Source organism: Grus americana, chromosome 29 (assembly GCF_028858705.1).
Source record: "Grus americana isolate bGruAme1 chromosome 29, bGruAme1.mat, whole genome shotgun sequence".
NCBI lineage: Eukaryota > Metazoa > Chordata > Aves > Gruiformes > Gruidae > Grus > Grus americana.
In genome coordinates this window covers 2,867,094-2,894,173 of record NC_072880.1, presented here as the reverse complement: position 1 = coordinate 2,894,173, position 27,080 = coordinate 2,867,094, and the positions used below count along the sequence as shown (strand labels likewise).

The 27,080-nt window shown below is 51.4% G+C and overlaps 1 protein-coding gene across 12 annotated transcripts; it reads right to left on the bottom strand.

The window, feature by feature from the left end:
* Positions 1 to 240: 240 nt before the first annotated feature.
* PIP5K1A (phosphatidylinositol-4-phosphate 5-kinase type 1 alpha) lies at positions 241 to 26,900 on the bottom strand. 12 transcript variants are annotated; one of them, XM_054806042.1, is made up of 18 exons: positions 26,779 to 26,884; positions 19,934 to 19,975; positions 15,820 to 15,854; positions 15,255 to 15,344; positions 12,684 to 12,814; positions 12,267 to 12,384; positions 11,884 to 12,036; positions 10,637 to 10,936; positions 9,880 to 10,085; positions 9,189 to 9,272; positions 8,458 to 8,506; positions 8,002 to 8,086; positions 7,517 to 7,654; positions 6,685 to 6,814; positions 5,648 to 5,728; positions 4,824 to 4,913; positions 3,285 to 3,369; positions 241 to 2,738 (listed from the first exon to the last, which is right to left on the bottom strand). In XM_054806042.1, the coding sequence occupies exons 1-18, from the start codon at positions 26,834 to 26,836 to the stop codon at positions 2,736 to 2,738; spliced, it is 1,878 nt and encodes a 625-aa protein (XP_054662017.1). In that variant the 5' UTR covers positions 26,837 to 26,884; the 3' UTR covers positions 241 to 2,735. The 12 variants fall into 12 exon arrangements, 11 of the variants coding, with proteins under 11 accessions (XP_054662017.1, XP_054662018.1, XP_054662020.1 ...); XM_054806043.1 differs by lacking the exon at positions 4,824 to 4,913 and having other exon boundaries at positions 26,779 to 26,883; XM_054806040.1 differs by lacking the exons at positions 241 to 2,738; positions 3,285 to 3,369 and adding an exon at positions 3,377 to 4,038 and having other exon boundaries at positions 6,685 to 6,793; positions 26,779 to 26,886.
* Between the last annotated feature and the right edge of the window lie 180 nt (positions 26,901 to 27,080).

Below are 27,080 nucleotides of genomic sequence, written 5' to 3'. Positions count from 1 at the left end.
GGCCGCGATGGCGGCGGCGGCGTCCCCGGGGGCCACCAGGCACAGACACCCCCCCCCCCACCCCCCGGGCCCGTCCCCTCCCTCCACCAGCCCCACGGTGGGGAAGAAACGAGGAGTTTCCACACCCCCCCCACACCCCACGGGGGTCCTGCCCCCACAGCCACCCTACGGGGGCCTGTCCCGTGTCCATCCCCCCCCCCCCCCCGGACCCCCCCAGACAGAGGCAGCAGGCGGGCGGTGGGTTCAGCAGCACACCGTGTATTGCGCGTCCCGGAGACAGCGTGGTTCCCACAGCGGACGAGGCCACAAGCGTTACACAGCCGAAAGGACAACGGTCACGCGCGGGGGACAGGTCTGTCCCTCCCGGGGATGGGGGGGCCCAGCCCCGACGATGGCGACGCCGAGGGGGGGTCCATCCGCACTCCGTCCCATCACCCGGCTTCGATGCGGAGGTCACAGCGGCGTCGGCTGCTCCTCGATCCCTCCCCGGTGCGGCGGGAGAAGCGAAGTCCCCTCCCCGCGCTGGGGAAAAGCCGCTCGGGTGTTGAAAAAGACACGAAAACCCGTCGCCCGCCACCTCGAAACACGCACGCGCGAGAAAAAAGCAGTTCTGAAAACCCATTACAAAGCAGAGATCGATATATAAACGCCACCCCCCCCCCACTCGCTGAATAACTATCCCCAGGAAAAGAAAAAACAACAACACTTAAATACAACTTCATAAATATTAAACCATGAAAAAAATTGAGACTTGGTTTTCTTCCCTCCTGGTAAAAAAAAAAACAAACAAACAAGTATGGGTGAGGAGGGAAGGTAAGAAACGAGTGTCTAATATAGACAGTTACTGCAGCTATAAAGTGTAACCTGCTGGATCAAGTCAGAGGTGCAGGGGGGAGACGGGAAGATCCAGCAGAGACGACGCGGGCGTCCCCGAGCCGATCGTCCTCCCGCTCACGGGTCTCGTCGTGACGTTAAATCGGCGTCGAAAGGTTTTGAGAGCCCTTGAGAACCCAACAGTTTGTGAACAGCGACCGTCCTCGTGCTCCACCAACCCCCCTGGGGATCCGGATACCCGGAGTAAGGCCATTCCGCTTGGTCTTTCGAGAAAAAAAAATAATAGATTTTTTTAAAAAAAATGCTTTTTCTTAAAAAATATCAGCTTGCGTCGCATCCACTTTAAAAGGTTGAAGTGGAAAGGCGGGAAGAGACTTGGCTCTGAAACATCAACTAAAAAAAAAATCCCTTTCTACACCACTACATTCTTTGTTTCCTTAGCAATCATTGCTAATTAGTATAGAAACCCCTTGCACTACCGCAAGGGCAAACTTTAAATTACTTTTTTTTTTTTAATATATATAAAAAAAGAATGGAGGATTCTAACTCACCAGGAACATGGGGAAGGGTCACTTCATTTCTTTAGAAAAATCATTTTGTGAAAATAAAGATCAGTCCAACATCTGCTCTGAGATCTCTCGAGTAAAGCGTCTGCAGCCAGCGTGGGGAAAACGGCAGCAGAACAATCCCTCCTTTCAGCTTATTACTTTGTTTAAAATGGGACACAAAATGCCCCCTACTTTTGTGGGGGCAGAAGTCTGTCCCATTTACGTAGGAATCTCAGTTTCAAGCCACCAGGAACACCGGTGTCGACCGTGGCTACGATACAGGCGAGATATCAAAAGGGAGCCGAGCTATAAAAAAAGGGAAGGGTTTCGCACGGCGTGCCAGCAGCAGGACGGAGGACAGGAGAAGGGAACGGAGCAGGCTGGGTTTGGTCCGTTTGCTTAAGAAATACTTCTAAAAAAGTGTGCCCCTTACAAAGATCTCCCTTCACCTGCGACTCCCTGCTTGGCGGGGAAGGGACCAAAGGGCTTAGTTTAAAAACCGGGGGACAAAGCAATCCAAAACCTCCCTGACGTCTTAAAAGCTTCGCACATTCAAAGTCCTCCGAGCAACATAGCGCAGCACCTAGCTCTCCTCGTCGCTGTCTCAGGGCGATGCAAGATTGAAAACGGAGGAGGCTCCGGCAGCCAGAGCGGCTGGCGGGGGAGAGGAGCTCGTCCGCCGTCAGTGCGGCATCTGCTCCCCCCTTCTGCCTCTCTCACATGGGACACTTTCGGGTGGAACACTGAAAAAAATCCTATTTATTAAAAAAAAAGACTATATTGCAGGACTAAAATGAAGTGATATGACTGAATTCGGAGAAACATTTAACTTAAAAACTTGTTTAAAATACAAAATAAAACCACGTTGCTCTGTCGCAAACTGCCCCAACGAGGCTCTAATGCCCGCTTCCCCCCCGTAACTCCAAAGAGTCGCCCGTTCTTGCAAGGTTTGTGGTGTCAGCATCGTAAGCAGCTAACTCCCTGAAAGTCAGATCCTTTTTCCAGAGGGCTTCAGCCCCCACAGAGCAGTTCCTCCTCCTCCTCCCGACAGCCGGCTTCGCTCCCGCCAGGCTCCAAAGGAAGGAGGACAGCAGGGACACAGTGGTGGGCTCTGCCGTAAGGAGACTTCCAGGTGTCCGAGGCTCAGCTGTGCTGGCTCGGTCTCTGTTCATACTATCCCACTAAGCGTAGCCCAGCCTTCCAGCTTTTAGGTTTCTGTCCAGATAAGATTTTCTTTTAAAAAAAAAAAAATAATAAAATAAATCAGCAACAGGGGCCGAACGTTTGTCAGACTCCACAGACCACGCAGAGCACAGAACAATCTGCTTCCATCGCGGCGGTCTCGGTGTTGCTTCACTGTGAAGAGAAAAGAGGGGGAGATGCTGGGGAAGGGGTCTGCCTTCCTCTGAGGAAGAGCAGCAGGAGGTCTCCTGCCCGGTCTTCCCCTAAACCTTCTCCACCCTGGGAGAGGCAGAGGAGGGGGCTGGGGAGTTGAGGCTTTCCCCAACCACCACCTTACACTAAACCAGGAGGGTCTGTGAGTATTTATCGTCTGCCGTGGGGACAGCGCGATGCACCTGGCCAGCTTCACCCCGCTTTATCTCTGCCATCAGACCCAGCCTGGGCCCTCAGGACAGAGGAATGTCTCTGCTTTGCCTCCTGCTTATCTAAGTTAAGGCGGTCGGGGCAGCGGATGAGCGCTAGGAGCAGGAACGGTGCCTAGCCCAAGGCAGGCTGAGCCTTCGCGTACCAAAGGGGGGTGAAGATCTGCTCCTGCTCTGGCCGACTCGGACATCCCGCTCAGTGCCCGTGTTCCCAGCACGACTAGGGACCACATAACCCCTGCAATTCTCCATCCGCCTCCAGAGCTGCTCTTTTCCTCCTGAACGGGGAAGTACTCACAAAGCTTATCTCCGTCTCCTGCAGGTCTTCGAGCTGCTCTCTCAGCTCTGCGGAGCACTCGGGTATGGAAGGCCCCGGGGAGCCGCTGGGGAAACAGAAGAGGGAGACCTGTAAAGCACTTTTTAAAAGTGAGCTCTCAAAAAGTCCCACTTCCAAGACTGCCCTGCTGTACCCAGCCAACGGGAACACCCCGGCATGGCACAAAGGCGTTTGTTAGGCCGGTTGAATACGGAGGCACAGGCAGCACGATCCCTGCTGGGGCAGGCACCCAAAACACAACCTAGAAAATCATCCCTCCTAGTCTGACACAACTGCAGACATTAGAAACAAGGCTCCTTTGTTCAGCCAAGCAGCAGCACCTCTTTAAAAAAAAGTCTTCAAGTGCTTTATCAACATAGAAATGGTCCTGGGTGAAAACAGGGACAAAGAAACCACAAAGCACCGGAGCTCAGCCAGTCTCAGCCTTTCCGGACAGAGGCACCCTTGTTTGAAAAAGCTCCTGGCAAACCTTTTACAAACCTTTTACGCTCTGAATGCGAGCTATAGCCTGACAGCAAGATACGCTGAGCGCCTGGAGGAAAGGTGGGACACGGAAGACGATGTGCTTTGCTCCAATACCCCGTTATTTCCCCGCTTCTTTCTTGATCCTAAGCTAAAAGGTTGTGACCTGCTGGCTGAGGAACTCCAGTTCCCAGCTTGGGCCTTGCCCCGCTTCCTACCGAGGACACGGTGACCACAGCTTCTCCCTTTGCCCCTTGAGAGAGAAGTGAAGCCTGAGGGTGCGTACTTCACCGAGGCCAAGCAGCCGGGGCTCTCTGGCGACTAACAGAGGAGGTTTCAGGATTGCCCACCCAACCTGCTTGGCCCTCCCGCAGCGAGCACCCGGGGCTCGTCACAGCCTGCCTGCAGCGGTTGCCTTAATGCGTTGCTAGAGTACAGGAAGCGTCGAGCTGTTCGGTCATCAGGCTACACGTCACCCCACGCAAACACACCCCAACGGAGACACGGGGATCCTCGCCAGGAAGGCACAGCTCCTCTCTGCCTGATCACGCCTCACTGTGCGCCTGGCTACTCTGGGCTGCTCTGGCTTCCTCCTCCGCCGAGCTCTCTAACTGGCGACTCGCTGCTTCTGACCTACACGGAAATTAAAGGCGAGGACGCTCGGTGCTGGTTACAGCGCACGTAGCCCTTGAGATAGGTCTTAATTAGCACTTAGCAGCGCTATCCTAACGCAGGGCTGCAGGATGAATCGTGGAATCACTTAGGTTGGAAAAGACCTTTAGGATCATCGAGTCCAACCATTAACCTAAAACGCTGAGTCCACCTCTAAATTACAGTGCTTAAAAGAAGTGCCCCTCTCAAACGGAACCCCTTGCTGCAGGATGCCGGTCAGCAGCTTCCATTCCCAGCTGCGCATGCCGATGGTTAGGCGTCCCCAGCGTCACCACCCTTCTGCTAGAGGTTAATGACAGAGCTGGGCTGAGGACCAGGGGAATCCCAGCCTCACGAGGGCACCCGTGCCTGCACGGTATCGCTTACGCCACCACAGAGAGCACGTCTTCGACACACAGGTTGCACACCGCAAACAGAGGCACGTGGCAACATTTCTGAGGCAGGCGTGAGGCTGTGCTGCAAAAGAGAGACCGAGGTTGTCACAGCACGGACCAGAGGGCTGAGCTCGCGTTCCTAAGGCAGATCTGGAGCGGGACAGATCCTGCCTTCCCCCTGTGCCCACCCCAAAAGGGCAGAAGCTCTGGCCGGAGAGATTTTGGGTGAGATCGCTCCCCTTTGCACAGGGCTACAGGGATTTAAGAGGTTACCTCCCCAAAGGGTGGTAAACACCCCACTAGACTGGCTGATTCTGTAGAGAGGGGGAAAAAAAAAAAAATCACAAAAAAACCCCTTTTTAAATCCATTCAACACATTATGTTGTTTTAGGTCAACAATTCACAAATCGCTTTCATCCTGTTCAGGGTGTGTAGAGCTTTATGGATCTCCCAAGGTTGCAACAGTGGATTTAAGGCTCTGACAAGAGGTCTGATGTAGGGAGCTCAGATCCCAAGGCCCCACACGGGAGAAAACACTGGTCTGTTCTCCCTCCTGGACCTCGTTACCACCGTCTGGCACCGGCACATGGTTTTATGGGCTGTTGGCAAAGGGCAACCACACGCTCGAGTGCCCGCAGGGTAGGGTAAGCGTACACGCTGCGTCACAGCACTGCATTTTAGGAGTGAACTGACTGTAGAGAACCTCTGCGACCGCTGGCCAGCGACAAGCGTGAGGCCAAATCCCAGGGTAAGTCTCACTGAGCACACCCTCTAGACAGGAGAAGGTTTCAGGCAAAGTCCGATTCCTCCCCTCACCTAGACAGGAAGATGCCGGGAGCTGTTCTAGTCAAATCCTTTGCTGAGCTGTCAGCTTTATGCACTTGCACGCCCACTGACCTACGTAGAGATTGAAGGAGAGAGACCCGCGGTTAAGTAAGTAAAAAGAACACCTCAGGCATGCTGACGTACTGGAAAGGAGCAGCTCTGGTTTAGGATCCCTACCCAGAAGTTTCCGTGTTTTACAGAGGGAGTACGAGGTGTCGATTACAATTGCACCTCCTGCAGCTCAGGAGAGAGCAGACACTTCGATCAGTGCCTCTGCACAGGCACAGGTCAGGAACAGGGAAGATGGTTTCCGACAGCTTCCAGGAAGAGAAGTTAACACCTCGGAACAACTTCTATGAAAGGGATCATCGTCTGACCACAGCTCCTCCTCGTCCCTGCTAGTCTTACCACTTCAGCAAGAAACGAAACACTCAAAGACAGCCACCAGCTCCCTCAGGGCTCTCCGGCATTCCAACTTCCGAGCCACTTTGAACCACACCTGCACACAGCCCTGCAGCTTCCTTTCCCGAGGAGTTGGAGGAGCTCAATGCTAACCCAGTCGGTAACTGCAAGAGAGCCCAACCCTCTGAAAAGAGCAGCAGGAAGGTCGCATTCAGCATCACCCAACATCATGTTAATGCTCTTCACGTACACTTTGACAGTGACACTTTCACCAACTCACTTCAATTAGCACGAGTATCTCAACTCCAGAACAACGCCGTTAAATACAGAACACACGAGGAACCAAAAGCCACTGGGACCCCCACGCAGCCCAAGCAGAAGATGCAAGATCAAGTCACCTGTAAAAAACGCACGCGGGAACGGCAACACAACGCTCCCCCCTTGCACATGCTTGAACCGACAGCGCTGAACTTGCTCCACAACACGCGGGCCATACAAACGGGTATTTCTGCAGGCATGCCAAACCCCAAAACATCCATAAAGCAGCACAAAGTCCTCTCCCGGCTCATGAGCCTCACTCGCAGGAGTCACTGGCCTGCCATGCACCGAAGCAGCACGAGCCTTACCTATTTGCGGGCGAGTTGAGGCCTCCGCTGCCCAGGGAAGAAGTAGACAGGGTTGTTGCGATGGAATCACTGTTAGCTTCGTCTACCGGCAGGGTCCTGGGCAGGAGATCTGGGCGACCAAGGTGGGAACCTGAGTTGAAGCACAGACTGTTCCATCACCAGCACAAGTGGGATCGTGTAGCACGAGCTCCCACACTAGCCAGGGGTCGGGATCCATGCTGGATCCCACCCGAGACATCTAAGACACCCAAGCACCGAAGAACCAGCCCTGCAGGCAGCTCTCCACTCCGAGACCAAGCCTCCACATGACTGCCTAACCTAGCTTCTCCCCTGACACAAACCCCATGGGCACGAGCTGTTGGGAAGAGACGAGGCACGTGGCACTGCCACACAACCTCAGCCCGCTTCCTGGGGGAGCGTGGGCCATGCCGGATGCTTGGATGAGGCCCAAAGATCCCATGAAGAAGCAGGCAGAAACAATTCACAACCTGGTCTTCTCCTGCTTGTGAGTAAAGACTGGCTTCTACTGAAACATGAGGTTTATCATCAGATAAACAGAATACTTGGAAACGGCCAAGCCTTTGAAGGGCTCGCTGCTCCTCCAGGCTTTCTCATGGTGCCGTCAAAGGCCATTTGGCACTTCTGAGTTTTTGGGCCCATCTGGTTTCTGGCACCCACCCCCAGAAAACAGGCCCTCCCTCGGCAAGACCACAAAACAACATGGAAGTGTTTTGCACAGCTCAGGAGGCGGCAACCTTCGATTAGACAAATACAAGCGGAAAAATAACTTCTCTAGGCTTTTTTTTGTATTTCCCCCAGCCCAGGCACCAACCTTGCTCTACATCCGCCTCTGTCGTTACTTGTGCTTTTGTCTCGCACGACATGTGCGACTGGGAAGGCACTCCTCCTTGACAGCTCCGCCGAGGAACTGCTGTGCCAGACCGGCTCTTCTTAGAAGGGGATGGCTTTACTTAAGGACCAAAAAAAAAAAAAAAAAAAAAAAAAACCACAAACCAGAAAGCATTTTTCTAACACATTCAGGAAGGAGTAAAAAGACCCGAGACAGCAACTTTCCAGTGACAGAGTCTGACGTGAGGACTGTGCCCCGAAGGAACAAACTGATGGATGAAACAGCTCCTATAAGGTCACATCTGTGAGGCAAGAACAATCTAGGAGGAAGGAAGGGGTGACACAGCACGGCAGACTTCCTAAAGCTCTCGCACGCGGTCACCCACCTTCCCAAACCGCAGCTGCTGAGCAGGGAGAAGCCAGAAACCATGGCAATTGCCAAGGGGACAGCTGCGCAGAGGTACTTACGTGGTATTTTCTTGAACGCTGTGTTGCACATGAACCGTTGGAACCTTTCTGCGTAGAAGCTGGGTCTGTGCACAGATACAGTGTCCTGGAAGTCCAAGGGACAGCCATTAATGTGTGAATCTGAATTAATAAGCCATCAAGGTTAACACGAGCTTCTCTCAGGCCGCTAGCCTTGAAACACACGCTATGTGGGACGAGGAACAGTCAGGGATTCCCAGAGTCGCTCTCACTAGCGGCTGAGAGAAGCAGGTTCGCTTCAAACAGTAGGCATGATATACAAAGCAATCAATACTTGTTAACAAACAAAACCAACGTTTTTGAGAGTACCTTGAAAGTAATACTTTTCTAGAAGAGGGCAAACACACATGCCCAGAAGGAGCAAGGACAGCAGGCACTGTTTAAAAAGACACTGGTATTCTTACTAAACGGGTTAAAAAGCAGCATTTTTCCACTTACCCCATCGTGTACAAGGGCCTTCCAAGAGTGCTCCAGCTTCTTGACAAATCTGACAAAGGAATTGAGAACAATTTTCACACCACTGTCTGCATCCTATCGTGCTTGCTCAGTACTGAGCCTGGCTCCCGACCACAGTGACCAAGCAGCCCCAAACGCAGACTGCTTTGGCTTCGGCTCCTCTTCGTTGTCCCATTTTTCTGAGACCGTTCCACAGACACCAGGACCGACTGTGCGGTTTACTCTCCCAAAGGGAGAGTTTCACAGGCGTGCTTATCAAGGGCAGGTAACTTGCAGTGACATTTAACAGAGCCTTTACATACATAACCCTCTGCACATTGCATTTTAATAGAAACAGAAGGAAAAGATAAGCCTTACAGCTAGTGTTCATTTTACACGGAGAAGCGGTTATGGCCATTTTAAGTCACCACTTGTTTTCTCCTTGCCACTTCCTGCACAGTGCCTGGATACAACCACCACAGCATGCAAAACCAACTTCGAAAGAGTAAACCTATTCTGGGAACACGAACTAAATACAGTAAACAAGACCTAGAAGTTGATCCCAAAATGCCCAACTTCAAGAAAATAGAAAGAGGTAAATGAAAAAATTTTAAAAAAATGTTTCTTTGTGTTTGACTATTTCTTGGAAGCCAATCTTGACAAGCAGGGTAGACAATGCCGTAAAGTCGTCTTCACCCTCGGGTGGCACAGAGCTGTTACTCAACGTTTCTTACCGGTAGGACTGCAACACATCAATGATGCCGATGTACAGCAGCAGCCTCTCCCCCTTCGCGTTGCGGGCTGGAATGCCTCCCATCCTAGAAGAGGACGGGGCACAAACGTGAACCCGGGCGTTCTCACAGCCCACTGCCCCTCACGCAGCCTAGCGTGGGCTCAATGTTATGTGAGCTATTTAACAAGCGTCAACATGCGGGAGGCACCTACTGTTCATTTAATGAATTGGGGAAGAGCAAAATGCTGTTTCAGTAAGTTAGCTAAACCTCCTGAACACTGACCCCTTTCCCCTCCGTACAACAATTTCATTGAAGATGAGGATTAATCCCAACCCATCCATGAGAGGAGCCCAAGCAACTGTACAGACCGTTTACTACCATCCATACTAAGATGGCAGCTGGACTTTATGGGCTGTTAGTCTGACCTAACAAAGCACTCGCTACGCCTCAGACGTGGATGGACATAACCAGTTGAAGCTGCCAATAACTGGTGGGCAGAGAACTCTCAAATGCCAGAGAAGGCGAGAAAATCTTTTGTACATTAAGTAAGGGAAATCAAAGAAAAAAAGCACAAGATTTGATACCAAGACCTCTCTGCTCTGCGTGACAAGTCTCCGTTAGCCAAGCTTGGGTCTTACCCCTCACTCCTCGCAGTATTTCTCTGGCAACAGCAACACTGACACAGACTTACTGGTCATCTGTTTCTATAGTGCCACCTCGCCGGGCCTCTCCTTGGATGGACTCCATGGCTGTCGAGTAGAGGGCCTTCTGGGCAGCAGGTCGCCGCGTATCAGTCTGGGACGTCCCATCTGCCATCGCGTGCTCTCTCTGTGCCAGATCGATGTTATGGATTGCAACAAGCAAACTGTAGTCCATGATTTTAAAGCTCTGCAGGACCTGGGCAGGAAGTCAACAAAGGCTCGCTCATTATTGCAAGCCCAGTGAAACTGTCAGAGCAGACATTTTCAGAAGCGTAGTCAGCATTTTTGCCTACAGCCCCGAGCATACTGAGGGGATGGCTTTTAATCCACAGCCCATGCACACTCAGCTCATCTACAGTCACCAAAGGGAGTTAGAGGAAAGCCATCGGTGGTGCTCCCGTGCTGACATGTACCCAAACTGGGGGGAACACTGACTTTTGCACAGCCGCCCAACTTGAGACCAGACTCAGCTGAGCATTCCGCCCCGCTCCCTGGATGCTGCCCTGCTCCAGAGCACAACCTTGGCAGAGAGCGCTTCCCCCACCTTTCGAGGCAGTGCTGGGTTTAATTCAGGTTGAATGAAACTGAGGTCCAGCTCCTGCTTCTTGTCCATGTCACCACCAAAAAAACCCCCAGGTTCTAAGCCAACAGGCAGAGGCTACAAGGGCAGCAGCCGCCGCCTTTTCGTGGGAAAGGCTCAGAAAAAAGGAAATAACTCTCCACACCACCCACCACCCTTCCACTTACCAAACAGTCTCTCTGTAACGTTTTACACAGAGCATTATACATGTCAGAGTCTAAGAAGAGGCCATCAGGGATGTCCTGCATAAAATCCAAGTCCTTGTATGTCGGGAAGACCTTCTCCCGCTCCTTCTGGGATGCTCGGCGTTTGTAGGTGGAGCCCTTCAGGTCGTATTTCAGGTGCATTTTGACAGAGCGTGGCAGCAAGTTGTTCATCACGACAATGCGAATGTTTTTGCCTCCGGCCTGGACACAGTACAAACCGTAAAACTTTGGCAGCAGCGTCCTTGGGTTCTGGTTCAAATTCTGAAACGCCAAAGACAAAGAAATACCTTCAAAGCCATTCTGCTTATTCACGTGCCAGTTAGAGGAGTTATTTGCTCCTTCCCGTGCTTCTATATCGAAATGGAGCTGGCAATGACTCAAAGCCATTGCTAAAGGAGCTAAGAGACAAGGGCAGGTGAACACAGGGAACAGACGGGTGATGTCCACAGTTGATAATAACCTCTCTGCAAGCTGAATGGGTCGGAGAAAGATTGTAGGATGGAAGGAAGGAGTTTGCTGCTTGCTCACACAGAAGCTAAGCTGGAGAAGCATCAGAGCAAAGGAAGATCTTGTGCTTAGCTCTTTAAATTTGGTGCTTAGGTCAAGCTAAATACATCAGGACAGAGATTGATCTGAACTCTCACAGCTGCAGAAAACACTAGACAGAATTTTGAAGAAAAATAACATGGTTCTGGGATATAATCACAGCACAAATATTTGCGGGTTCAGAAGCAGTTTAAGGAATTCGGCCTGCGACCCCACCACCATCAAAAACCCCAAGGCACTTCTATATGGCAAGACTCTGACGGCTAAATTCTCTTTCACAGAGGTGGCTTGTAAAGGCCAGGCTGGGCACAAACACGAGCAGTCAGATCACACACACATCACGCTCGGGGTGGGATCTGATTTTGCTCCAGAACTGAAAGCACCTTTTTTGCTATAGCCACTTTCCTAAAATTAACAGCAGCCTGCAACCTTCCAAAAGGGTCCGAGACCCCTGCGCAGCACGCCAGGCTCGTGACACCCAGGTAGCTGGTGTCAGTCCATAACTGTCACCGGACAGCTGAGAGAGAAGCTGCCACTCAGCTGGGGCACAGATCAAACCTCCACTCACACCTACCAGGCGGTACACACCGGTATCTATCACACTCGTACATTTGGGGGACCCTTCCCTAGCTTGCAGGGAAAGCCTCGCCCAAGTGACTTACCATGTAGTAGCCAGGCAGCAGCTTCTGTAAGAACTCAGCCTCTTTGTGCTGAACCGTTTTGATGATAAATTCATCGTCGCTGGATACGTAGAAAAGGGATCCGCTGGCCCCAGAATTTGAAAGTTCAATGAGTGGCTCGTTGCAGAGCGAGTACTGAGGGGGACAAGGTGAGAAACACAGCAGGGTGAGGAAACAGGAAACTTCAGTGCGAAGGCTCTTCCTTTTAAACATTAACAGAGGCAAACCCCAAGGTCACATCAGCATCCACTGCTGCGCTTATGGAGCTCAGAACGGGGCCTCACGGCACCAAGAGGGGGAAGAGCACAAACACCCGTCGCACAGAGCACGCAACAAATGGGAATGTGGTCCAACCACCAACTTACCAGATAGTCGTCTGGTCGGATCCCAAACAGCTCCCGGAAATAGCGAAAGGCCACTGGAGCATAGGTTTTGAACCGAAAGTCATTGTAGTGATGAGCTGGGGTCAGGTTACTCCCTTCACTGATCAAGGAGAGAAGCACACACAAGTATTTGTACGTGAAACTGCCCTAAAAGCAAACATGCACTGGCTGGCCGCTTCTAGCGCACTGGGGGGCTAGAAAGCACCCACCCGAAAGGGACACACGAAAGCACACACAACAGCAAGCCTGCGTTGAATTTGTTCACGCCACCAACGGTGGATGTATATAGGGAAGAGCCAGCTGTCCTGGTTTGGTGCTTCCTCGTGTGCGAGCAGGGTTAGGGACTAATGCTGCTACTCACTATCAAAGCACCACAGAGAGAAGAAAGCAAGCACCAACCTTGGGAAGAAAATACTTTCTACTACGTAGAAATCTTGCATGAGAACATCTCTTTCGGGTTTGGTGCTCAAGCTTCCAACTGTGTGTGTGATACCCAGCTGAATGGCACCTTTCAAGGCAGATGATGTTGTCTGGAGGGGCACAGAAAACGAGTTAGATGGTGTGGAGCAGCAGACTGGAAATAGGAATGAAAGGAGTTAAAGAGAGCCCCCAGTTTAAAACAGCGCTGTCAGCTGGGGTATTTTACACCTACTGGTTCCAGCTTCCGTAATTTCTTTCTCATCGAGTAACACCACTTTGGCGATGGGAACACCCCTACACCTCTGACAGCATCCTGCTCAATATTTGCACTCTGGGTGGTCGAGCAGTAAAGGACTTGAACTGGAATCAACGTCCAGCTGGTCCTTAAAAGGACTGAACTTCATTTCGTCCTCCCACAGCACTCATCTCTACACCCTGCAGTCAGAGGTGGGAGACATCCAGGGACAGATTATCTTGTGCCCCAAGGAAAAAACACACTTCTTGGCACCTTGGCCTGCCAGGTCTCTGAACTAGAGGCTTTGAAGCTTGCCCTTCCCCAGCTTGGGCACGGACTTGGGTCTTCTACAGGACAAGGCAGGCCCGGCCAGCACCCAACACACACTTCTGTTCGGTACCATCGCGTTCCTCCGTCTCACTGCTTACTTAAAATCCACATAGACACAAATCCCACTCCTGCATCCTCTGCACAAACCATCCAAGAACAACGTAGGACTGTGTTTTGTACCAGCTATTCACATCAAGAGTCCTCCTCTGTCTACAAAGCGCATGATCTCATCTCAGACCACCGAGATGCGCTTCAGGCTAGCTCGTGCTAAGGGCTCTTTCCCAGAACAGCCCGGATGAGATGAGATCTGCTCAACACCCCGATGTTTTATGGCCTCTCGGTTCCCAGAGATACGAACTCCACTGTAAAGCCCGTTGGAAACGTTGAAGCTGCAGCAGGTGCAGATTGGATTTGTGCACTGCAGCTCACGGACATTTCACTTGGCTTACACATAAAGCAACTGGACCCAGAACAAGATCCAGGGCTCACGATCCAACAGTTTGTGTTTGTTTCCTTAAGCTAAACAAAGCCCAGCCCCCTGCCACATGCAAGAAATCACGTAGATCAAAGCATTTGGCAACAGAGGACACCGTGGTATCTGGGGGACAAACATTTCAAGCTTTTTCCCCAGACACACATCCTCCGTGAAGCCTGGTAAAACAAACGGGAACATTTCTCCCATTTAACTGGTTTTCTGTTATCATAGCCACAAGAGACCTGCTCACAGTTCCCTGGAGAGACAGCAACAAAAACTGGCCGTAACTCCAGCTTGTCGACAACGTCCTTTTCTACTTCAGCTACCTGTTTGCGTCCGATACTTACTTCAGTATTAGATGGGGAAGGAGGAAGAACTTGACGCTGCTTGCCTTCCTTACCCCCTAAAGGTTAAAGCTGCTTGCAAACAGATCTCTGCTCGGCTCACCTAGCCCTGCTTAAACTCCCAGGACAGTCTCACAGTTGAGAAGCAGAACTTACCAACACGGAGCAGCAATGCTGCCTTGTTTGTGAACACAGAGCCACAGGGCCAGGTTGCCAAGGAACAAGTATTTTTCTCTTCTATTAGCCAGCACGAGCAGCTGACTGCCTGTTTACAATCGCTTTTATAGGGCAAAGAATTTTAAAAGACAACTTACCACCCCTGGAAAAGGAGGGGATGGAAAACAGACACTGTCCGTTCGTCTCATCCCCAGATAAATACCATGCAGTGTCCCACCAGGTTTCTGGGATCCTTGTAAGAAACATTTCAGGCATTTTCCATTGACTTCTACATTTCTCTCCTATTACTGCTGCCTAACCTTCCACCTCTGAATTTGCTGGGAAACTGAAAGTCAGATCCCAACCTTGAAGACACAGGCAGTTTCAAAAAGGGCAGTATAACAAAAGCTGGCTTCTGCAGAAACACCATTTGAATTCCTCCCTTCCGCTCCGATTCCCAGCAGACAGATGGAGGTACATCCGGATTAGAGATTTCAGAGCAGAAGCTTTGCTTACACAAAGCGTGAAATGCCCATACCAAGCCGTTACCTATTAATCTACATCCTAGAAGTCAACCTCGCTTCAGAGAAAGTCGGCCCAATCTGATGAAGTCCAACAAACGGGAAGCAGAGTCCGCAAAATACCCGCATTTACGGGCTTTTTAACAATCTCCCCTTTGTAAAGCAAATTCCAGTAATGCCACAAGATCTATAGAAACTATTGTGCCCAAAGAGCACAGAAAGCACCCAATAAGCCAGAAGAAGCCTAGGAAGTGTTGCTAATGGGCAAAGTTTAAAAATAATCCTCTCTTTAGAAGGCTACAGAAGAGAAGCTAAGAAGCAAATATTCAGTCCTTTGGTTCCTTTCCTCTGAGATCTTCTTCAGCGACTGTCACAGACGTTACCCACCATCTAACACCGAACCTCATGAGAGATGTCGCTGCTCTGCGCAGCGCTTGCATCGCAACGAGGAGAACGACAGACAAATGAGTTGTGCAAGTGGCAACTTACCTTTTTATAGGTAGTCTCACCGGTGGAGTCCACTCCTCTGTGCCCTTTCTTTATTGTCTGTGAGCCTGGCTGCCCAGAACCACCCGGCATCTAGGATTGGAGTAAAAGATGGTAAGAACCAAGGATGTAAAACCCAACGTCTTCGAGGGTTTCAGCTTTCTGCAGTAGGGCCAAGTCTTTGAGGAAACACTTTAGGAAGGTGGCAAATTCATCTCTGATTCATGCCACAAGAGCTCGCTTGACTCATCATCTTCTAACACACGCAGTTGTTAAATGGTGTTTCTCAGTCAAAACGAGCTGAACGTCTTGCTCGCGGCAGGAGATCTACGTGGTGTTTTGGTGGCACGAGAATTGTTCAGTTCCAGCAGAAGCTGGGTTTTTAAGCAGAAATTCCCTTGGTAAAGAGAAATGCTCTGATTTCCCAAATAAGTACCTGCAGCTTACCATACTTACCACTGCCTGCTTTACCCCTAACTTGAATGAGATTGCAAAAAATAGCAGAAAAATCTGGAATTAGGCATTCTCTCAGCCAGGGAACAAACTGGCTTGTTGGTCAGAAACTTACCTCAGGGGTGAGTGATTTTTTGAAAGTAGATGATCCTGTCAAAAGAATAAAGCCACACTCAGAAAGGGTTCATCGTTATTATGCATCGCAAAAAAGCCTGACACACCGCCTTGGTTCGAACGAACACTTTAAGGCATCTGAAAAAGCACTGACTCACGGCTGATTTCTTCCCAGCTTCTCCTCTTACAGCAGAGAGAATTTTTGTCGAGCCACAAGGAAATGCTATTCTGCTTACCGCTCGCCGGCCAAACTCAGCTTTGTGTGGGTGCTACCAGGTAGGGTCTGCTCCGCCCCGCTCAGCCGGCTTCCAGCACTCCCCTGGCTGCACACCACCACGCTGGGCCACCCTCAGAGGCGGCATCAGCAACATCCCTGCCTTCGATGGAGTTACACGGCTCTGCAGGATTACTGCCATCTATTAATTAGAAATGGGAGGGCCAAGCGCTCGGCAGTCTTTCAGTAGATGCGCCGACCAGGCTTTACCTTAAAATTATTTTCAGGATCTTTTATTAAAAAAGGCCCAGAACATCAACCCTTTTGCTTCAAACCAAGGCCAGGGATTTTCATAACTGCTGTGGTGTTAAATATGTTCGAGCTGACGTACTAACTTTTATCTTTTAGGCCTGGATTCCCATCTTGGGTTTTTTTGGATACAGTAAGGGGAAAAAAAAAAAGGCAATTAGATGATACCGCCCCTCTGCCATGTCTGTCTACACCACAAAGCCACCAGCCAGATCGAGCCCAAGAGCTCCCAGGACAGGGACGCTGCCCCTGCCAGGCAGATCCCTACAACAGTGACGTGTTTTCTGCCTCCAGCCCAGAAAACCAGACAAGCTCTTTCATTTTGTCTTACTGCTTCAGACACAGCAACTGGTTTTTTGACGTGGGAGCCATGACCACAGCCTTATAAAACCGCCGCCACCCGGGAGCAACTCCCCCATCGTACCACAGCGCAGGGCTGCCTCCCCTGACGTCCAGTAATTGTTTTACCAGATTAAGCATCACTACATAAAATCCTTCTGGGTCCACCCACCGCTCGCTCAGCAGAGAAGCCCCTTCTGCTCGCCTGTTACAACCGGTGTAAAGACTCACGCTGTGATTTCATCAAGCCCTACAGCTCTACAAAACCTGCATTTCAGCAAAAGGAGCAGAGGTACTTAACAGCAAAACCCAGCAGCCTTCTGATCCCCTTGTCCCATGATCAAAGTTCTCATTTCAATACATATTAAACAAGCAAACAAGAAGAAAAAAAAAATCCGTGACAAACGCTTTTTGCTAAACAAAGCGAGCGCAGAACGACTGGCTCCAACCGCCTTCCCACCCTCTCTCATCCTCCTTTAAAGACAAGAAAGTTTGTCCCGACAAGCTCTAATTTTGGCGTTTGAAGTTTCTCGCAGCTGGCTCTCATCCTCCCCCTCCCCGCCCGGGGCTCTTCGGAGCCGGCCGCCCCACTTTACCTCTTGCCTCCCTTCCCTCTTCCCCTCGCCACCGGCCCAGATTTGGGAGCATCTCCAGCTAGAAGGAAGCTCCTGTGACTTAGCGTGTTAAGAAGAAACCAATAAAGCTTGACTCTGTCACCTTGCCACAAGGTTTTTGAACTTGCCGAGATCTATCAGGACATGGGGACGGAGGGAACATCCCAGGCATCACAACAGAACACCTGTTCAATAGCAATTAAGCCTTTTTTTTTAAGCAAGTATCTGTAATTATGTAAATCAAAACCTCTAAAAGCCCCGTGATTTAAGCAATCCCGAAGCAGCATCACCAGCCTCATCGCCTTGGAGACTCGCTGCGTTAATATTTAATCATCTGTGCAAAACCATATTCCACTAGGATTTAACTAAAGCTCTCTCGCCAGAGGACCCAGCAGCAAATCTTCTCTCTGCTGCCTTAATCACACACAAACATTACAAGTGAGAATCTACAACGAGCCTTGGTTGGAAGAGCTGGCATCCCAAAGCACGTCTGCTCTGTCCCCTGCCACACCACGGCGTGTCTTCACCTTGGGAGTTTCACCGTGATTTTAAGGAAGATGTACAGCATCTCAGCGCAGACCAGAGCACCGGCTTCACCGTCTCCTCTTCCCCACCGCCCCAAGAGCACGGTGTCTCAGTTTGCCCCTTCGTGTAGTGATTTGGGAAGCAACGACAATGATTTTCCCTATCAGGCTGGTTACAAGAAAGGGTGAGTCAAGAAGGGAAAGCCACAGCGTGTGGTCAGAGCATCGGTGCAGTTGCACCATTGCTCCGGTCCCAACACACCCAGTTTCCATGGCAGGAAGCTCCCCCTCCCTCCCTCCCGCTAGTTTCCAAACAAATTTGCTGCTGATTGGGAAATAGGTAATTCCTGTTTCACTATGATAAAAAAAAAAAACAAACCACAAAAACACTTATTCATCCCCAAGCACAAGGATGAACACGCAGCCGATGAGGTCTGCTCGGCTCCGACTGAAGCCACGTACGGGTCTATCGCGCGTCCTCCTGCAAAAACACGCTCTCTCGATTACCAAAACTGTTACTAGCTGAGGTCAGAGAAAAAAACTCAGAGGTTTCCGTATGAAAACATTTCAGTTTTCTCCACTTCTTTTTATTGCTATGTAAAGGCAGTTTTGTGTCATCCCACACACACGCTGCTTGGAGAAGCAAAGGTGTTAAATTTGATGGCATAAACGTAACAAAATGAAGTAATTTCAAAAAAAGCTGCTATTTCTGGATCTGTTTAAACACCTCTAAAATGAAAGAATTCATCAGTCGTCATTCTGACCCAGACTGACAACTGAAAAAATGGTCGAGACCCCTAAACAGTTAATTCTGGCCAAAGGAAACAGATCAGGGTTAGAAAGTCCTGTCCAAAAATGAATTCACCATGTCCCAAAAAGTTTCCTTTTTTCTTTCTTTCATGATTCTGGGAGCAATCCCCACGGGCGATTTCAGAGCATTCCTCAGAGCTGTTTACTGGAAGTTGAATCAGCCTAAATAAATAGCTATCTGCCTTCCGACAGCCTTAGCTGTCCGGGATTATTTTCAGCCAGCAACAGATAGTGTACTCTTACAGACCGTGAGATAAATGCCAGGGAAAAAAAGCTAAAGAGAAGTTGTGGCGATAGCACCTGGTCAAACGGTTTGGACAAATATTTCACTGGAAGGAGCGTGTATAAGGCATTCGGGTCAGATCCTCACTCATCGAGCAAACGAGCATGCTAATTTGGTATAGCCAGGACAAACACTCACTTCGCTCTATTTTTAAATAGAGCTGCTCAGACAGATTTTAGCTGCGCCTCATGTTTTAGACGAAAATAAAAAGTGAAAACGTTAGCACACCCAAACACATCATCAAGCTCAACTCTCCAGCGTCTAAGCAGGGCAAGGCGAGCGCCAGGACACATCACGCCGGCATGCACTGCCCTTCCTCCCCGGTCCTGCCGCTGCCTGCAGGCTTTATCTTGGCCAAACAAGTGGCCAGGGCGAGAAAGGCAGCTGGGTTTTCCCCAGACAGGTCCTCTTAATGCTGGAAAATGGGAATATTCTCCTTCCTCACCTGGACTCTGCCTGCAGGTGGTGGCACCATCGATAAGAGCACTTCTGCGCACACAAGTCGGTCGTGAGCCCGAGCCAGACCCACCAAACACTACCTGGAGGACGTGTAGTACGTTGGGAGTCTCTACGGACACGTCCAACTTGCTGTCTGCACAGAAATCCTCCAATGCGTTTTGTTCCTCTGCCTGTAAACCACCACCCCCCCCCAAAAAAGTCTGTGGGGATCAGTCCCCCCCACCCCAATCCAAGGTCACGGCTGCCAACGGGAACAGCAGCGAGATTTCTTTTCTTCAAAGTGCAAACCAGGCAGAAACCAAAGCAGAAAAGCCCCGCTGGAACAATCCTGCTGGTGCGCACAGGGATGCGGAGCAATTTAGATGTCAGGAGAGCGCTTACACAACACACTTCAATAAAACAGCAGCTTTTGTTGAGAGCGGTAGCAGCTTATTTAGGGGAAAACAACCCACCGAGTTTTGTCAATCCTCAAAAGCCAAGACAGTTACGTAATGCGGCATTTTGCTGCTGGTTACCGGAGAGGAAGAAACCATGCTATTTTTTAAGCACGTATATACATCTACCTCTTCGAAACGACATCACCGAGCAGCACAAAAAGCTGAAATCTATATGAGGAAAAACAAAAAGGTTATACAGTTGTCGCAGTGAACTGACATTTCAGCTACTCGAAGAAACAAAGAGACGCTTTCCCCAAGAAAGTTAAAGGAACACGAAAAGAAATCCTATTTACACTAGTGAAGAAAACGAAGGTCCAAACTTTGCAAGCAAAACACGTCTGAGCGAGGCACCTTAGTCACGCACGATAAAAACCTCTTCCACGGCTCTGGGAGATAAAAGCCCCAAATATTTCTTTTGCTTCTCTCAGGAAGCTCTTATGGAAAACTGTAGAAATCTGGCCTGAACTAAGAGTCAAAGCCAACGCTCTTAATCACAGCAGCTGGAGATGGAAGAAAACCCGTGAGATCACGCAGCCCGCCCCTGCCAGCGCAGAGCACGGCCCTCCAGAGGAAGATAAAACACTTACAAACACTTGATCTTGGCCAGAAGGCCAAGCAGTGAGTAATAATTTTGAAATTCTCTGCATCAATAGATTTGTTCCGATAAATTATGTTACGGACATTAAACCAACGGCATCGAAGCTGCCGTAAGAAAGCTCGTGAATTCAGTTTCTATCGTGAATTCAGTTTCTAGATAAAGAGCTCCTGCACGTTGCAGATTCCTGTTCAGGGTTATCTTTCACATCAGCCGGCAGCTGATGTACGCGTGACTGATTTTACTGCCCCGGATTAGCACATCTCCCTCTCCCCTACATTTGTTTTACGAGCCTGTTGATGGAGGAATGGGACGCTCCTGAAAGTCACTGGATACCGCTGACGCGTCCACGTCGGCAAGCGGGTGACGCGTTGGGAAAAGGCCCAGGGAAAGCTAGAGGAGACGCAATCTCTGTAACGTTATCTGGACACTTCTCGCTGCTTTGCAGAAACAGTAAACCTTTCCTCAATCTCTCTTCACCAGCAAACTGCCAAGCGCTTGGTGAGGAGGTCAGCAGGCCCAGCCATGGAGAAATAAAGCAATTTTTTAATCCAAGGGGCCAGGGGCAGAATTAAGAAGAGGTTTCCACGCGCAAGGTTACCAGCATTTTCTAAGTACCCAGAAGAGAGCTGAGGCCAGGCACGACATCTAGAAATCAATTAAAAAAACCAACAAAGCAAGCAACTCCTCTGCCTTCTGCAGAGCTGAGCAGCGGAGAACATACCAGAGAGGACGGCTTTGGGCTTCCACCTCCATCGCCCGGAGGTTGGTGAGCACGGGACAGCGCTCACGTCAGCAGACGAGCGCTGACCTCGCTGAAACTCTGGATCCAGCGTTTGGGGCTTATCCCAGCGATGCCAGGAAAAGACGTGCTTCACGGCAACTCGTTATTTGGGAGCCCCAACCCAAAACCAACACAACGCACCAGGGCTGGGAAGAAACCCGTTCTCCTTTGCGTCCCGTCAGCACAGCAGTCCTTGACCAAAGATCAGCTGTCACAAGAGACCGGCAAACAAAACCCTGTCTAAATGCGCACGGAAACACGAATACATCTTGACTGACAATGAGTTACACTCTCCACTGAAAAACATTTGAAATAAATTAAAAAAAAAACCCTCCGAGTCAAATGAATGAGACTCAGATGCACAATGTCTTCAGCAGCAGAGGATGGAGACAGCCCACGGAGCCACAGGCCGATCGTAGGACTAAAGGGTGGAAGCTCCGAAGACAAAAGGACAGCAAGCAAGAAGTTTCCAGCATCTGGTAGAACGGACACGCAAACTCTTTGGTCATTATCGAACTGCTTGGGTGAAATAACACCACAGAACTGCAAAAATCGCAATGAAGAGAAAATAAATCAGTGAGCAAGTTCAGCAAGACTACCTTCAGCTTCAGGGAAGAGGCTGGAAACAAGGCACGTACGAGCAAGGGCTCCGCACGGCTAACGCAGCCGGGCGAGACACCGGCCGGCGGGTATTCCTGTTATTGCTTTTCCGTATGGTTCATAGCAAAACTATCTCGGAGGGAGGAGGAATGAGATTATCTCAAGCTTCCCAGTAGAGGAGAGAGGCAGACTAATTTTTCCTGACAGCGTTTTGGACAAGACCACTTCCCAGAGTATTTGATGGCAACTCCTGTCCCTGTAACCTGTGGAAAAGCTGGGGAGACACTCCTTCCCCACAGCAGCATCTTCTGGCACGTCGGCTTTGCACGAGGTTCTGTCATTTAAAAATTAATCCTACCGTTGGCCAAAGACCATCGATTTTACAGCTCTGTGTTACTCCCGCTTTCCACTGAAACACTTCAATGATTTAAAATTTAAGCCGATCCCCGCTCCCAGACAGCAACGCCTATTCAAGAGACACAAAGGTACCAGCTTTTCCAGGGTGTCGATGAATTTAAAGTCCATCTTTACGGCTATCAGGAGCTACTTTGGGGACACGAATGCTAACGATAAATGCTCCGAGCATTCCTCTTCCACCCCGCTCTGCAAACATCACCAAGCCCCGGGAAGGAAGCGTGTCAACAGCCCCTATTCCAGCTCAGCGATTACGGGACTTGCTCAAAACCGACCCCAGAGGGAGCTGGCAACAGGGAAACCAGAATTAGCACCCCGCCTGCCGCGGCACCTTCTTAATTTGGGGGAAGATAAACATTCCTTTCCCAGAAGAGTAAGATTTAGGTCAGTTGTAAGGTATTTTTCTGCCCTGGGAGCGCTCTGCTTTTTAAACAAGGCAGAGTCCGCAGGGATGCGGTGAGATAATACATTTAATCACCGCTATTACATAGTAATCAAGAAAGGACAAGAACGAGTACGATACCTTGTTTGGGGGAGAACGAAGCCCTGGCCCTGGAGAAGGAAGCTCTGGGTGAGCAGAGGAAAGCAGCGCAGGCAGCACTAAGTCACCTCCATCTCAAAAAAAAAAAAAGCTTTTGCACCCTGCAGGGCTAAAGGGGGTGGCGGGGAAGAGAAATAAAACACCGACTGGCCCCTTTCAACAATACACAGCGGAGTCGGAGGGAGGGAGGAGCAGCTTTTACTTTCCAAAGGGAAATTCAGTTATAATTCAGGAAATGGCACTCCAGGTCATTGGTGCCCCCCCAAAACCACATGATTCTCACTTGCTTTCTAGCTACTGCTTTGCCAGATGAGCTTCCCTCCAAGAGACAAATTTCTCATTTATTTAGACAAGCTGGCTCCTACCTTTGCTCTTTTGACGGTAATCTTTTGTCTCAATCTTAAAAAAAAAAAAAAAAAAGAGAGCTTCGCCCTGCACCGGGGTGGGCATCACACACGAGCACGACTCCCACGGCACCAAAAGGGACGGCGAGAGTTTGGGCGAGAGGACCCGGCTGACGATACTAACCTGCGACACCCACGGAGATTTCACAGCTGATGGTTGGGAAGAAGAGAGATTTTTATAACAGAGACGGGACTTGGAGTCATTTGACGGTCCTATTTTAAGCTTGAGGATGATGAGCCGTTCAGATGTTTCTATTTAATAAAATCATCTTCCCTCCTGCACACTCAGTCTTGGCTAGGTGGGACCAAGAAAGCTTTGTCCCTCTTGCAGGAATTGGGGGCGGGGGGGGGGGCAAGTCTTTCTGGGTGTTTCACTCCTACATTAAGGGCTCAGCAGCTCAGGATCCTGCTCTGAGGTCACTTCAGATGCATCAGGATGATTTCCCTGTCCCCAGAAGTGACTGAGCCATTTTGAGAGCAATTCTTTTGTCTGTGGACTCCAGGGAGGGGCCTGAAGCCAGGGTGACAATGAACTCTCAACTCCCTCGGACCCGTAATTATAAAGCAGCCACGGCACCCAAGGCACAAAGAGCCAAACAACTGAAATCCCACATTAGCATTTTTTTGGCATGCGCTACTTCACGAAGCGAAAGCAGCAAAATGAGAAAACCTCTTTGGGTATTTCCCCAGAGTTAAATACACGTCGAGGCAAGGAGAGGGGGAACTGCTGCCTGCCTGGCCCAGAAAGGTTTCAAATCATCCGCATCCCCTTCATCTATGCTGGATGATGCCAGTAATAGAGTAATAGCCCCCCCGGGGCAAACTACGCTGCGGACCACCAAGGGTGACGGTACCCCAAAAAGCCGCGGCAGGGCTTTTATGATGTGGACTAAGGTTTACATGGAGCAAAGCAAAACCTCACGTCCGAAACAACAACCTGCCTCCTTTTGTCCCCTGCCTTCCGCAGAGCTGCTCCTCGGGCACCTGAGCCCTTCCAGCACCCATTTCGGGATCGCTCTCCTCGGCTCACAGCTCTTGTTGTCATCCCCAGCTCTACCTGTCCTCTCCAAAAGCTGCGGAGGAACCAGGTCCTACCCAAAGCCCAAACACTGCCCGGGGCAGAGGGCAACGGCCCGGAGAGGCCCCGAGTCTCCCAGAGGTGGGGCTGAATTCAGCCCCAGCCGTCGGGGATCAGCCGAGGTGAACGTACCTCACTTATCACACACGTCACACGGCGGAGGCTCTGTCACAACCAGAATTCAAATCCTGTGGGAAACGCGCATTAGCCAACACCTCGCTAGCCGGAGATGCAAACAATGGCAATTATTCCATCAGGAAGGGAGAAGAGATTTACTCATTTACTTGCATATTTTCTCTTAAGTAATGCACTTGGAACCCTTCAAGCTTTCTGAAGCCGGCTCCTCCTTCTCAGCTCAGAAGACGGGCAAGCACAGGAGAAGATCAAGATCTCAAAGGAAGCCCCAAAGCAACAGAAAAAGACCCGGGGGTCCTGCCCCTGGATGCTCAGCCCTGTGCTGAGGCACTTTGCATCCAATAAAGACCCAAGCGCTCTCTTCTTCCTCACAAAACTGGCTTTATTGGACCGACAGGTACGACTTTCCCCGTGCCTGCTCACACGGCGAGCAAAGACAAAGCGGGTACGTCAGATGTCTGTCTTCAAAGCTGCCCAAAGGACACAGCTAAGAAGCCAGAAAATCGGGGACGTACAGACATCCCCACTAGACGACACTTCACCAACTCTGCTGCAATAATTAAAGTAATTTCTTTTATGGTGGTGTTGAGCGATCTGGTCCTAAATACTTCTAGAAGAGAATGAGGGCTGCGAGGCTTAGGGTGTAAAACACCAACGCTCCGAGAGCACCGAGGGAAGCCGACGTTCAGCTGCAAGCCTTCCCGCAGGTCCCTTCTTTCCTTGCTGTGACTTGGGTGACAAGTGCTGTCACACTGACCGGGAAGTTTCAGCATATTGCATTATAATAAATAAAAAGCTTGGTCACTCTCTACCAGAGAAATTCAGGAAGGGTGGTGGATCTTGCCAAATGCAAATTGCAAGGCTTTGAGAAAGTCATTTTGGTTTCTAGCCACCAACTAGCATGAAGAAGCTGGTTTATGCCAGTAGGAAAGGGGAATACGGCTCTCGACTTGCCCAAGAACACTGGCAGACCTGTGAAATGCTGGCAGGAGGCAGAGTCACAGGTTTAAGGACCAAAAGTGCCCTGTTTTATCCCAAATGAGATGTTTCCATCCCTCGTTACTATCCCTCCGCAGGGATGAGGACAGTGCCCAGTTCCAACCCAGTGTATTTCTGGTTCAGCTCGCATCTTAAATCAGCAGAGCAAGAGAAACCCTCAGCACCCATCGGAGGACTTCAAGACCTTTCCCTTGACTCTTACCGGCTCCGGTTCTATTCAAAACAAATCTAACCAGAAGATGTTTACATTCCCACAATATCTTGCCTCCCACAGGTGCCAAAAGGCTTTGACAAGCTACCTTCGCCTTGCCCAACACCAGATGCAGCAGAGAAGAGGGTGCCTCCGCCAGGGAGATGCCATCCTCCCCTTCCCCGGCATGCTCCTGACTAAAGGAAGACATTTCGGCTCCCCTCGCCCTTCTGCACCCCAGCAGCCGAGTCCACGGACCTGGGACCGCCTGCCTGGGGGGGTGGCAGCGGACCTGACTCATGGCTCAGGCTCCAGAAATACAAGGGAAGGGAACAGGGAGTCAAGTTTCCCCTGGCACCAACTCCTCTGCTCCCCCCACGCCATCGCAGCGCCCCTTCTAACAGAACCCAGCCGCCCTCCCCAACACCCTCTGCCCCCTCCAACTACGCTTCTGTAGGGGGGGTTCAAGCCCCCCGGACCCCCACTCGTGCCTGGAGGGTCCTTGCCACACACCTGCAGCCTCCTCCTCCCCAGGAAAAGGGCGGCCCTACGCCCACCTTCCCCGGGGAAAGCTCGGTCCCAGCACATCCCACGGAGCCCCAGCCCACCCCACGGAGCCAGCCGGGCTTTGCGAAGCCCATCCCACTCAGGCCTCGGCCCATACCCCTCCAGCGCTCACTCCCACACCCCCTGCGAGAGCTCAACCTCCTCCTCGTGTGTCCCCCACCCCGGACCCAGAGGCCTGCCCCACCCCCGGCTTCACCCCAGAGCACCGACCGGCCTCCCACGCTCATTCCCGGCCCGCCCCGAGAGCCCTTCCCCAGCCCACGGGCTTGCCCATGTCCTGGCCCCACGCAGGGCCCGGCCCAGGCCCTGACTCCCTTCCTGTACGCACCCAGCCCCACGCCCCCCGCACCTCTCACCCCACACCACACCCCCAGCTCCTACCGGCCCCACGCCCCCCACAGCCCACCTGCCCCCCCATACCCCTTACCCCCAAAGAGCCCTCCTCAGCCCCACGCACCCCACACTTCCCACGCCCTCAGGGCCGCCCTCAGCCCCACAGAGCCCCCCTCAGCACTACACACACCCCCCGGAGCCGTCCTCTCAGCCCCACAGCGCCCCCCCCCTCAGCCCCAGAGCCCCCAGCCCCACCACACCCCGAACCCCGCAGAGCCCCCCCGCACGTTCCCGGCCCTCCGCCGGCGCCGGGCCGGGCCCAGCCCCGTACCCGCCAGGCCGCCGCTGCTGCCGCTGCTGCCCCCCGACTCGGGCCCCGCCGACGCCATCTTGGAGCGCTCCCTCCTCCTGCGGCGGCCGCCGGCTCGCGCGCGGCGCCCGCGCCCCTCCCCGCTTAGGATTCGCCCCCCCCCCCCGCTAAGCCCCGCCCCCCGGACCGTACCATCCGGCAGCGGGGGGGGGGGGGGAGGAGGGGAGGGACAAGAACACGAGACACGACACGCGGCGCCGGCCCGCAGCACGCATGCGCAGTACAGGCCGCTGGCCCTCCCCCCTCCCTTCCTCCTACTTGGA

Excerpts from the sequence above, each read along its gene's own strand:
- PIP5K1A (XM_054806039.1), bottom strand. The coding sequence starts at position 26,836 with ATGGCGTCGGCGGGGCCCGAGTCGGGGGGCAGCAGCGGCAGCAGCGGC. Across the intron at positions 15,855-19,933 it reads GGTGATGTCGTTTCGAAGAG|GATCATCTACTTTCAAAAAA; the intron begins GTAGATGTATAT and ends TTCTTTTGACAG. Across the intron at positions 5,729-6,684 it reads CTCAACTCGCCCGCAAATAG|GTCAGTGGGCGTGCAAGTGC; the intron begins GTAAGGCTCGTG and ends ATCTCTACGTAG.